At 40.0% G+C, this 13,814-nt stretch overlaps 1 protein-coding gene across 5 annotated transcripts in view; it reads left to right on the forward strand.

Moving 5' to 3' along the window:
* The first annotated feature begins 1,127 nt into the window (after window positions 1–1,127).
* The window catches only part of myo5aa (myosin VAa), a 63,780-nt gene continuing 51,093 nt past the window's right edge, over window positions 1,128–13,814 (forward strand). For all 5 annotated transcript variants that reach the window (XM_085383466.1, XM_085383597.1, XM_085383540.1 and 2 more), the window contains exon 1: window positions 1,128–1,375. In XM_085383466.1, coding sequence (XP_085239592.1) covers window positions 1,346–1,375 — 30 coding nt within the window. In that variant the 5' untranslated portion in view covers window positions 1,128–1,345. The remainder of the gene's footprint in view (window positions 1,376–13,814) is intronic.

Consider the following 13,814-nt stretch of genomic DNA (forward strand, 5'->3'; position numbering starts at 1 on the left):
TTTTGATTTAAAAAGGGCAAACACAACCACTGGCCACGAGTGAAAGAAAAGTTTTTGTAATATAATTCCTATTCTTTGAAAAATGGCCAAAAATCACAAATTCTTCCAGGGTATGTAAACTTATGAGCACAACTGTACATCAAACTTAGTATTCACCTCACCCTTACAGGGTGTGCACAGCGGGTTTTATCACATCAACAGAGTGAGTGACACAACAGCCACCTTGTGTGGTTAGCATTATACATCACAGTCACTGCAGAAAATGTATTTTACTGACAGAGAATGTTTTTTTAATCATCATTATGATCAAAATTATTTTAATAGGGACAATGCAATTTAACAATGACACAATACAGACCTTGACAGTGACGTGCTGTAAAGATACAACTATTTTTAATTTCCAGTCCTTGTCCCCTAGGTGGGTTTTTACATCGACAATTCACAAATAATATATGACTCACTTAGTTAACCAGAATATGTCACCTAAGGTTTTTGCTATATGTATATACAATTATGAAAATGAAACACAAATATATACCATTAAGGAGGCATTGTCACCAAGTGTATGAAAACTCAAAGAGGTGCCTGCATTGCTGGATGCAATAAATGCACTGAACATGAGTAGGTTTTATATCTGCCTAACCAATTGCATCAATGCCATTATATTATATATATCCCTGATGTTGGCTGCTGGGTGTGTGGAGAGATCACTTACTGTTTCCTTACTTGTCTTCTTAGGCACTGATTTTTCTGACTCACGCTAGGGTAGTACACACTACATGTAGATTATTTATCAGTTATCTGTCCTATATAAGTCGTGATTCTGACTGGATATTATTGCCATTGGTCTTGTGAACTATCACAGGTGATTTAACGTGGCTCTGTCCTGTGTTTCATTGTCTGATGAAGAGCTGGTGTGCTCAAAACGTCATACACCACGAGATGCAATAAAAAACATTATTTTAAAAAAGAAACTGGAGTTCTGCATTGTGCAAATTATTCGAGTGTTTCCTTTCCTTTTCTTTCCTGCGTTCCTTTATGTGTAGTATAAAGCCTTGACCATTAGGGGGCGCCGTTTCCCACGCGGCAGCAGTTTTCCTCCGTTTGGCTGAATCATTTTATCCATCATCATACCCAGAATGCAAAGTGAGAGACAGCGAAACCTCGGCAGCCTGGAGCCTGTTGGGTTATCATGGCGATAAGAGGCACGTCTTCCCCCTGAGTCTCCGTGGCAACAAACGCTTTGCTTTCCCGCTACATGAAAACACACGCTGAGCCCCGAGCAGCGCGGAGACCTGCCGGACTTTCAGCCCAGATTGGAGGAAGGACATAGCGAGTGACCGTCATGGCAGCGTCGGAGGAGCTGTACACAAAGGTAACGCGAGTGTGTAGCTTTGTGTAGGTGCCTGCTTTTTGTAGCCGGTCCGCTAAATAAATGTCCGAATCGTGGCTTCACCCTCTAGGAAAAATAGCTTTATAGCGTTTTGTTCGCCCGACGAACAAAACGCTGAAAGTTTGATTTTTGCACCTCGGGGAATGTGCAGGCTCTGTGTCCGCGGCTGCAAATGAATGAAAACGGGGTTGAAACCGCTTAAATCTCGTGTTTAGGTGTTTACATGTAACCTTGGATGAACAGCTGAAATGGGTGCAGCTGACAGATGCAGCACAGAGTCGTTTCCTCGCCTCTTCCTCCTCCCTTCATAGTCCTCCTTTGCGTGCAGAAACATCTTCCAAAAGATTTACTTTGCCATTGGATCTCCAAAGAGAAAAACACATATATTATTTTTTACGTTCATATTTTAATTTTACTCTCTGGAAGCCAGGGGGCTAGGATGATGCAAAGGCGGTGCCAGCCAACATGGAGGCTCTGCTTTTTCGGCTTTAAACCCTGTTATTTAAGCTTTAGCTCAAACCTTTGCATCGACATATTTTAATGTCAGAGATTACTTTGGATTTAGCTTCTTGGCTCAGTTGTATGAGCCCTTTCTTTATGTACTCTTGGCTCATGCACATAAAGACCGCCGCATCCGGACACTTTAGCATCCTTCCCCTCAGCATCCAGGATGCTCAAAGGCCCTGAAGCCTCGGTGTGGCTGTGCAGACCCAAATAGTCCCTGAAGACACCATGATACTGCTGCTAGAAAGAGGCCTGTGTTGCACTTTTAACTCTCAAGGTCATGCTGTTGTTTTGCTTTTACGTGTTGGTGGTTGTAAATGTGAGGCAGAGATGCAAGAAAGTGGTGTGTGTGCTTGTGTGAGGGAGAGGGAGGGGAGATGAGTCACCCATCCCCCTACTTTGACAGCTGGTGTCTTTAGTGTGTATAACGTTTGTGGTACAAAGACGGTGCAATGATTTCAAACCTGGACTAAACTCTTCTTTTAAGTGAATCTCTGGACCTTTTTGCAGTCTCTGTTACCTAAACAAAGCTCCAAGGAGGAGACAGTTTTAAACCTTTGGTCACCAAAAGGACACTGAAGTATCCTCAGGGCTGTTTTTCTAGAATCAGTTAAAAAGGCATGTGTTAATTGCTGCATGTAGAGCTAAAGCACTGATGGGAAATCATCTGGAAAGAATGACACTTCTCTGCATTGATTAGATCCTATTTAATGTCAACTTTTGCTGGTTAGACTTGATCATGTTTGAATTTTGTGCACCTATTGTTCCTTATCGTAGACTTGGATTGTATTAGAGTAGCTTTGCATGATTTAAAATAATCCCCATTGATCTTGTAGTGAGCCTTTGTTCAGCCCTTCAGTTCATCCAGTGTCAGAATTAACTTTTTTAGCTCCCTTCATTTTTTCCTTTAAGCCATCTTTCTTCTAATTGGCTGCCCCTCACAAACAGAAGGTTTGAATGGCAGGTGGGTGGAGCTTCTGTGCTTTTAGCTTAGAGCTATGTGCCTGAATTCGCTTACTGACATCCGACAGAGCAAAGAATAGAAAAAAACTGTCTGAAACCTGAGCTTTGGGCTCATAGAAACAACTTTTAGGAAGAGCACCACCATTCAAAAGTATCAATACATAGAAGAAAATAAGGAAAAGCAAAATAGGTCTTTGCAGACATCCTTCAGAATTGTCACAATTTACTGCATTTTCTTGAGATTGTGAATTAACATGATCAGGCTTTTGCAAAAGGGAAAGAGTGTTAAAGGATGTCCACACAGGAAAAGATGAGCAGCGATATGGCGACCAGAAACCAGGAATGTAAATGAATTTTAGCAGCTTGAAATAACCATCGTTGATTCAGAAGGGATGGATCTAAACTTTAAACTCTAATTTTTTTCCATCTTTTAAGTGAGAAACTCAGGAAACCACTTTGAATTTCTGTCATTTAGCACTTTCCTAGAGGTCATGAGGATTTCAGGTTGCTAGAGATTTCTTGAACAATCTCTAGAGTGTGTCTGCGGCTTTAGAGGGCTACCTATAAAGCCTGGAATGTTCCCAATGACAACCAGTGGGCTAAAAGTCATATGCAAAAAGCGAATCACTTTATATCTGGACAGGGATTAAAGATGTCACCTTTCCTTTTCTAATTTTGTTTTTTTAAACAATAAAGTGATTAACAGAGAAATTGACTGGCAGATTATTAATTAAGGGTTCTGCTGGGATAGAAAAAAAATACACATTAAGATGCATGGATTCTGCTTAAATAGCACTTAGGTGTTCGATTACAACCAGCTACCAATAGATGCTGCTGAGTTTGCTTCCTCTGCCAGCAGGATATGGCTTATAGCCATGCATCGACTGAGCTGCCTGTTTCCATAAAAATCTGTTAAAGCGGTGAAATGGCTTTAAATGCAGGTGAGTGTTTGGTCGTATGTGCTTGCATGGCTGCTGACAAGAGTTCGTTTCTGCTTTGAATGGCACAGTGTATTTTAGGAGGACTCTCTATGTGATTTGCTTTTCCAGCACAGGGGCGGGAAACAGTCTGCCCTCTGTGCACACGAGTCAGCCTTATAGGCGCTTACTGTGCATATGTTATCACAAACATCCACACTCACACACACACACACACACCAGCAATCTGTGTTTGTCTCCTGCGTGACCTGACTGCCTGTTTAAAGAGAGGTGACTCAGGGGTGAAGTTCTTTGCTTTAAGACTCTAGTCTGTGTTTTGTTTTGTTTGGGTTTTGTTTGTAACTCGGACCAACAATATAAAACGGATCAAGATCAAAACTAGTAAGAGGGAAAGAGAAGCAAAGAGAGGGCGCTCTCGTGGAGAGGAAAGCAAGCTGCACCTTAAAAAGATGACTCAGAGCTGAAAAGGCCTTTTACCGCACAACTGAAGCTTCAAAAATACACTTGAGTGTCATACAGCTGAGTGTTTGCTGCACTATAACAGGCACATGTGCTGTGTTTTTAAAATAGCTAGACTCAACATTGATTTGTAAAACTAAACTCAGAACTAGGGCTACCCCGCATAGCATTTATTTATTTATTTTTTTTGAGCTGAGGTGACCAAGAGTGAGCAGTTGAGCAAGAAGGGGGCGTCTGAGAATATCATAAAGAAAGTTAAAAATATCAGCTCTGCTACGATTACTCAGAAAGTTACAAGCAGTGTACCTATACAGCCACTGGACTTTACAGGAGGAGGTGTGGCTCTTTCCCAGCTAAAGCAAGAGTGCCATAGATTTTTTTTTTGCAAAGTTGCTAAGTTTGCAACAGTGAAGTGAACTGAAGATTGAAGTTCTCTGCTGAGAGCAAGAAGGGTGTCATGCACTTTGAGCTGAGATGCTGGGTAGTTTTCATATTTAAACAAACAAACCAACAAACCAGTGAAGATCAGAATTGAAAAGAAAACGAACGTGTTCCAGCCGCACTGAAACAGCTTCATGATTCGCCGTGTTAGAGAGCTGAACATGGTTAGACTTTTCTTACCATGCATTGTTGCATATAATGCAATAAGAAGCTCAATAAGCAAAATTTAAAAAAAGCACTCAGTAAGGAACAATCTAAATAAAATACAAAAGAAAGTCATGTAAAAAGGTCAGTGTAATACAACACAAAGTCTTTCTAAGTTGTGTTTATATGGGCTCGTTGAATGATCCAGCATAAGATCCAGTTTTTCCTTTAATAGTAAAACATAGTAAAGGTTAAGTTGCAAAAACGGAGGAAAAGATAGGCATGCTAATAGTAGGTTAGGTCATTACTGCTATTATTTCTTGGTTGATTATGGTATCACACACAGGCACTAAAATATGTGATTATACTATGAGGCGGTTACAAAAAGATCTCTCTGTAGCTGATTAGAAAATTATTCCCACATGAGGTTTTCACAACGCTCAAATTAGTCTGCATATTGTATATTAATTACAGCACAGTATTTATTTATGCTTTTGTTCTTTTCTAAGATAATTTTTTTGGATAGTGAAGCAATGACAATATGAAAGTGGGGGAAGACGTACAGCAAAGGGCTGCGGGTTCATAATTCAAGTGTCAGTTAAAATGTAAATGTTTTCTACTGTAGGAACTTGCAGCGAGCTTTAAGGTAGTGTGTCAAACTGCAGGAACTGCAGGAACTGCCCGTTCTTCAGGGACATATCAGAACACAGTACTTGTTTCGCAGTAGGTATATCTGATCGGCCCTGAAAAGCTGCTGTGTGGGGCTTGACGCTGATTGGTTAAACCTATGCTAAAAGCAAAATGATCAACAATGTAAACAACAAGAATGAACAATAATGTCTCAGTTCCAGCAGTTGGTATAATTTTTTTTCATTTGTCAAAATAGTTGCAGAATTGTTACATTTAAATCACTGTTAAGGATTTATGTCATTTAAAAAGAAAATCAATTTCCCAATTTTTACATTTTTAGATTACTTATTATAGATTTTTAATCTTAACTGTTGAGTCACACTTAATTATATTGTTGTTGTTGAACTCAAGACTTGTAGTGGCTGGTTTTTAAATTTTATATTGATATTTTAATTGTAATTTATCCTTCGAGTCTGAAATATTGTTTACACTGAATGTTTTTGTAAGGGTTTTTGGAAGGCTGGCTTTAAAAAGGATATTTAACATAAATATTCTTCTTATTTCTATTATAATATTTATTATAGGGCACGTCAGACCTACCCAGCATTGCTGCAGTGGAAAGGTACTTAAAAAATGTCATATTTTTATTCTCTGTATTGTTTTTGTGATTGTCCAGCTTGTCTCACCTCTAAAAATTCTCACTGTCTCAATTGACATGGGTCCTAAGCTCAAAGAGCTGCAGGTTGTTTCAGCGAAAATGAGAGCTGTATGATACGAGATAACCTGTTGAGCAAGCTGCACATATGGCCACGTGCTAGTTAGTGAAGTCACACAGTGAGAGTAGTCAGGAGCAGATGATGGAAGGGAAAACACCTGCTGTTACATCACTGGTTGGGGTGTTGCCAGCATGTCTGACCTTTTCAACCCATTGACAGCCGTGCATTGTTGCACTTCTGCCATAACTGAATGATCATTTTGTCTCATTTATTCTGGTATCAAGACGCAGACTACCTAAGAGACCTAAAATGTGGACAAACCTTTTTTGAAAATATTATTTTATGACCTCAAGTCTAAGAATTAATTAATTTAGTGGAAAGAAAACCATTAGTTTGCATATTGTAGCTTGATATGCTGATATCCCTAACCCTTATGGCATTAGCCTGAACTGACCTAAACTTGGTATCAAAGTCTTTATTTCTTACATATGTTTATTACATTTTTGTCAATCTATGGAGAATTATAACTAGCAAACACGCTGCAGATGTTAGTTCGACAGAATATCGGTACCTTCATTTTGCTCTAGCCTGTTTCAGTGGTCTGAACATGGCAAGTCAGTGATTGTACAGGATATTAGAGAAAAAAAAAAAAGTTCACCTGTTTAAAACACTAATTTCTTGCATAGAGTTGCCTGCAAATAAAAACAACAATAACAACAAAACAAGACAGCGCCACAACCTTTAGTTTTGGCTGCTTTTTTGTGCAGCTGTGTATTAGCCACCATGTTAGCTTGCAGTTTAGTGTGTTTGTCATTATGCACACTTTAGCTGCAAACAGGTGGCCCACAGTTTACTGAGAACCTAAAGTGATATGTTGGACTCCAGTTTAACATTGATGCAGATGACTTTCTGTTTCAGTTATTCACAGTACTGCAATACCATTGTGATACTATAGTGGTAGTATTGTATCGCAGTCTGTCGTGAGTTAGTGTAATTGCCACCCCTATTAAATGTGACATTTTTAATGATACGTTAGCATGCTCGTGTTACGAAACCCAGTTTGATTTAAAAAAACTTCACGAATAGTCAGATCTGTAGGTGTTTTTCCAACTCGTCAGGTGGCAGGTTTTATATTATTCAACGTCATGGGTTTATTTTTTCCCCTTTATCTGTAATTGAGAGCATGTGCATTCAGTTACTGCCATGACCTGGTTAAAGTAATTGCGCAATCATGTTGTACTCGTTCATGCATGAGGTCATTGCAATCCAAACCAAGATACATGGAAGTATTCTATGGCTGAATGTTCGTGAGTAAAATAGCGAGTCCTTTTAATGTGACTGTGTTGATGTATCATCTGATTTTGACCAGAAAGCATAAATAATGACCAGAATTCAATGGTAAAAGAAATAAATAATTACAGAATTTCAATATTGCTTTACGGGAAGATATTACGTTCCTTGAATAGGCTAGCTCCCTTCATGTATCATCCAGGTTCAGTTTTCATCTTTGCAGCTCCCGGCCTGCAGTTGTTTTTCAGAGCGGCTTGTGAGACGGTCCTGTTTACTCGCCGTCTGCCTCGTAGATCATGTGATCAATGAAGGAAGCTGAGATTTTTGTTGACAGACAGCTGGGAAGGCCAGTCGTCTGCCACGAGGCAAGGAAGTTTGGGGAACGTCGTTGAACGCCGCTTGTGTCTGCAGACACAATGGGAAGATTTCATCTGCCAGCGAGCTTTGGAGCTCACTGCTCGATCAGTTAGTGTCTGGTCTTGTGGCGCGTGTGGCTGGAGGCATCCACAAAACCATCAGAGTCACAGCATGAGCTAGAAGCTCGCTCAACAGTCAAAATGAACCGGGAGTTGGAGTATATGTTTCTGAAAGTAAGTTTTTGCTCCTTTTTAAGCTTTAAAGAAATTCCTCCCCTCTTGATTAAATAGTTGTGTCATTATTTTTTAAGGAGATGGATGCTTTTAATGATAAACTGGTGTTTCTCTTTATGTCATATAAAGAACCTTTCTATGCTGTGATTTTGAATTTGGTTTTATTACATTGCCTCTGTAATGGTGGCTGTGGAGCCCCAATCCTGACACGCCCTTTGAAATGGTTATGTCACTGAAATCAGAAGGACAGTAATAACTTCCACTTAGCAACAAATCAGATTTTAGCCTGTGCTGAGTTTTGTTATCAGAGTAACAGCAACATCTTTGTTACGGTTTGACGAAATTGAATCAGTAGAAGTAGCTTGTAGTTTTTCCTGCCTGTTTTGGATGCACATCTGGCTTTGCAGGCTTCAGTACAACTTTGTTGGTTGGATGGACCAGCAATATGTTCTTCTGGATAACTTATCTAGCACTGTCATTGCTATCACATAGATTTATTTGCTTTTTATTGACTATTTTAAATAACAGCTGGAACTGTCTTCCACTTACTCTGTTGGTGTGTTATGGTGTTGTAAATATAAGAGAGGACAATTGTGGGTCCCATTCTCTGCTCTTATATAGTGCAAAGAGGCAAACAACACTACTCCTACACTATGCCAAGAGTCAGCACTGGCCAAACTAATGTGATTAGATGCTGATCAGCGTCACAGCCTCTTATTAAGAGATCTTGGGCAGTCAGTAGACGATTGGCACGCTAGTTGTGCCAATGGTCTAGTTGGGAGCGCAGACAATCAAGGTTCCTTCCTACCAAGCTCTCCAACAGCGCTGAAATCTCTCTAAATCTTGGCGTCATACTGTGTCTGCCCAGCTGAGCAGAAAAACAGCAGATTCTCACATGAGTGGTATCATGTGATGAGGTTTCTGCAGTCTCCATTGACCGCTTTACTGAGAATATGTGAGCAAAACACTTTTTCGCATACCGCTGCGGCTGTCTGGAAGGTCGCCTTTGCCAGCTACAAAATATATTAAGGTTTTCATCCATTTCCGCTTGACTTACTTTTATGAGGTGCAGTGTACTTGTCTAAATTCCTTTTGCTCCTCTGTTCGGTCAAAAGAACAACATTGTCTCAGTCACTAGACCGAGGAATAGATATTTTATTTGAAGACAGTTTAGCTGCATGTTTGATGTTTCAGGTTGTTCAGCCATAATCCTTCTGAAATGAAAATTATGAGAATCTGAAATATAGTTTTGAAGTTTTTTGCTCTTTTTGTAGCAGGTAGATTACACCCAAAAACCAAATACCCAGAGAAATACAGTCATTTGGAAAATTGTAAATATCACAAAAATCAATAGATTTTCAGTTACATTTGCATGGGAAAAAAGTATAAATCATGAAGGGATTTTTCCTGGCTCCAAATAGGCAGTTAGGGGTGAACCTCTCATGATAAGCATGATTGATCCATAGATAGATAAAGAAGTAGGCTTGTGTTACCTTAGCAAGTCTATGGCTCCTTAATATTTCTGCCTGCAACTGCAGTATGCAGTAAATGTATCACTTTATTGAAGAGGACAAACCCAGCCATGCAGGCTCTCACTTTATGAGAAGGTGAGTTATAAGTGGGGAAAAGAGACTTGCAGTAGGCCAAAAGGTGCCCACTTCTAGAGCGAAAGCTCAGAGCTCCGTATTTGCATCTCTTTAATCTGTTGTTGACTCTGAGCAGAGAGTAAACACTTCTGATGGATGCCCCGCCCCATCGCCACATCCTTGCAACCCCAAAACGTTGCGCTTTACACACTCCCAGCTTCCTGATCTCTGTGACATTGAAAACCTCCAGTACACCTCCAGTTTCTGCATTAGCAGAAATTATTTAATACAGAGAAGCGTTGCAGTCGAATACGGAAGAGTTAAAGCTGAAATGACTTTCAGGACGTCTGCAGGTCTTCTGTGATAACATCAGTTCTGTCATATTCAAAAGGTACCACAATGGCTCCACAGTGTTTGGTGGAAGAGGTTTAATCTTCATCTCAGTAGTTTCTTACTTCTTTCATTTGTTGATTTTTAGATGCTAAGAGCACAAACTTTGGCCGTCATGTAAAGAAGTTGCGGTGTAATTGAGTGAAATACGATTAGCTGGTGTTAAGCCAGAGGTAGCCTAATCAGTTCCTGATCCTTTGTCTCAATTAAACCAGGATTAGCATCAGCTCAACTTGCAACTTCAAGACCTTTCCCTTCTGTTAATTGACCTGCTGACCCCTACTGTGTACTGAAAACCTTAAGTACAGGAAGAAATCATTTTTGAGATTAAAAATGCGTTACACAAACCCAATCCCAAGATTGTGCTATTTGACCCTTAAAAAGAACTAAAATACAGGATTTCTTCTTTTAAATCATTGTCTTCTGAATGTAGCCAATATGAAACAGCTGGAGCATCTGCTATGCTCTCCCCCCCGTATATATAAAGTATATATAGTGTCAGCTAAATTGTTGGTTTATGAGCCAATCATCAATGTTTGGAGCAGGGAAGAGAGCTAAAGCAACATCTTTTAGACGGCAGACGATATAAGAAGCTGCACCAAGACATAGTATGAGATAAATATGTTACTTTCATCCATGAAGTCATGCAAAGCTGCTCTAGTAGTCCATGTGGTATTCAATGAAACCTATACTACAAATCTATTTAAAAACAAAAGTAATTAAAATAAAGTTGACCCTGAGATACTTCCAGAGAAGTATCCTCTTCCACTTGGGGTAGCAACTCATTCCCATCTTGGAGTGGGCGCTCCACCCTGGGTGGGCTTTGCTCACTCTTAGATATAAGGCCTCAGTCATTTAGGAGGAGCTCAGAGTAGACCCTCCATAGCTCCACTTGTACTAGCTTGATTTATTATTTTCAGAGAGCGCTTAAAATGGGGAAGGTTCATTTTAGAAAAAGGTGTTATGTCTAAAAAAAGTGTTCCCTTCATATTTCATACTTACATTTGTATACATGGAAAATCTTCCTGCATGCCAAGGGTCAGGGGAATAAACCGCCAGTGGAGGTCATTTTGCTGCCTCCAAATTCACGAGAATCTATTTCACGGCAATTTGCTGCTTATTTGATTTTATTTTGATTCACTGACAGTCAAAGAATGACCGCCAGATCAGTGTATGGACGTATTATGCTCAATGGATCTGGAATCGAGCACAATATGTTCCCTTTAAACTGTTTTAATAAACAAGTCAGTGACTCTGTCTTTTCCTGAACTGTAAGAAAATAAACTGGATACGCCAGGATTAGTTTCAAATTAGAACAACAATGAGGGACAAATGGAAGTTAATGCTGCAATGTTTATGTGCTGGTTATACTGTGATATTGATAAGAGATGTTGTTTTCTCTTTAGGAGTGAACACATTTTAAATCGCCACACAGAAAACATTTCATCCTTGCTTTGCTGCGACCAAGCATGTGCTGCATGGACGTGTCTTGCATTCAGCATGTGGGGGGGAAAGTAGAGACACTGTAGTCACATGATTGCTGATGTCACACATGCTCTGACGTCTTTGCTCCTTTATTGTCATGCCTCCCCTCATTGTCTGCCACCCCAGAAGACACCAGCCTAGCCTAACCAGCCTCCATCCATCCCTTCCACCATCCACCCGTGTCTCTCTGTCTGTCTTTGAGGCAGACAGTCGCTGCACCCCGACTCATCACATTTTTCTCTCCAGCATTTAGATGCTATTCTTTTCCAGCTTCTTTTTCACTGTGGACGATGATGTCCTTGAAACATGTAGATGTCTGTCAGTTTCTGTGTGTGATTGCGAGTGTGTGAGAGAGACTGCGTGGTTTCAACCTACATCTCTCCTCTATTTCCGAACCCAGGGGAATTTGTTGGACTATAAATATGATTCATTACCTCTGCAGCTGTACTACAGTGCTGTCTTTCCTTTCCCCCTCCATGTATGTCTGCTAATGTGCAAATTGGGAGCATATTTCAGTGTTAACTAATTCAGGATAATCGTGCCTCACACCTAGTGGTGTGTGAAACAAGTGCTCTGTGTGTGTGTGTGTGTGTGTGTGTGCTTTTTGTGACAATTACCAGGATCAGAAAGTGTGCAGCTTTGCCTCTGTGAGGTGTGATGATGCTCAGAACTTGCTGTTGCTATTTTTAGTCTCCATCCTCCTCCTCTTCTCCTCCTCGTTCTTTCTGCCTCTTTGTTGCCATGAGGCTGGCTGCTGGGATGGTCTAACACAGGGAGTGATGACATGTTGGAATGAGGAGGAAGATGGTAAAAGCCTATATTCACCTGCTTATAATTCCATCCAATCTGTCTCTCTTAATTCCTTTTAAGTAGCTTTATGTGTATAGAAATCATATATATTAACAACCACTTATGAGTGTTTTGTGTCTTATTTATCTGTGATTGCCATGCCAGTGGAAAATCCCTTCGCTCCTACTTTGAAATTTCAGTTGCTGCGAACCAAATAGACTCTGCAGAGAGTTTCTCATACTGCAGTTGAACAGGCTCCAACTCCACACTCATGGACTGCAGCTGGAAACGGTAGCCTTTGTTTGGGTCATCTGAAGATCCACTTTTACGCTGGAGGATCACTTTAACCAGAAATTTAATCAGGTGAACAACTGGTTTATGTACAGGTACGCCAAACTCACCAAGGCTGCAGAGGAGATGAGGCAGTTTGAGTCTGTTCACTGGATGAGGAACTCACTATAGAGCCAACGTATTGTTGCTCTGTTATTTGTTACCAGAGTATGCAGTGAGATATAGTTTTGCAAGTGACACAGAAAAAAAGAAATGCGTAAATTACATTCTCATTCAAATCCTGCTCATTGAATACAGCTAATTATCAAAGGACAGTGTTGGGTGGATGTTACTGGAAAACTTTGATTCTTGTCTGTACCAGGGGCACTGGACTCTGTTTTTCTTGGATTAATATTTTTGATAAGAAAAAAAGACTTCAATAAGAGAAAATACAAAGGTTATGGGTTCAACAAGCCCTTGTTTATTTTCTAGAATAAAACTAGTCCATACTGAAAAACTTTTCATCATTTCCTCCTTTTTTTAAAATATTCTGTTTGGCTGATAGAAAACTTACATACACTATCCTCCCGAGATCCAGCCTATGCAGTATGCCCTCTTTTTATTCCCACTTTTTATTCCAACAAACTTTCCTCACAAGAAAGTTACAGCTGCCAACTTTAAAGCCACAACCAAACATATCGACCATGAGTTAATGATGGTGGTCGTTATCTGGCACAAAGCAAAATCTCTCTGAAGTTGGAAGGAAAATGGTGGAAAGCTTTTTATGCGTTTACATGAGCTGAGCATGGAGGAACAGTTTCTGCTGTACGGGCTGGTAGAGTAAGGCCAGTTTTCCAGCAGCTATGCCAATAACCTGACCTGTAATATTAAGATCACAATCTTTAACATGATTGTACAGCCTGTGCTGCTTTGAGAAGACTAAACGGAGAGAAAACACCAATATAAACATGAAAAGAACCTAAACCTTCATGAGTAAAAGCTTAAAAAGGACGTTTCATTTAAATCTACCTTCTTTCTTGTTTTAGGAGTTTTGTGCCGCTCAGTCAAACATGCTGTTTGATAAGTTTTTGCCTTGCAGAGTGGTGTTTATACTTGTCTTAGGCAGATGGTTGCCTCTCCGTGAGCCAGAGGTTTCTTTTTATAGTCTTTACCTTGCAGTATAAAGGTTTTGAGGCCACTGTTGTTGTGATTGTGTAAATAAACTG

The sequence above is a fragment of the Rhamphochromis longiceps genome, linkage group LG1, assembly GCF_057381845.1.
Source record: "Rhamphochromis longiceps isolate RC_006_pf linkage group LG1, R_longiceps_female_GT1.1, whole genome shotgun sequence".
In the NCBI taxonomy this organism is placed as follows: domain Eukaryota; kingdom Metazoa; phylum Chordata; class Actinopteri; order Cichliformes; family Cichlidae; genus Rhamphochromis; species Rhamphochromis longiceps.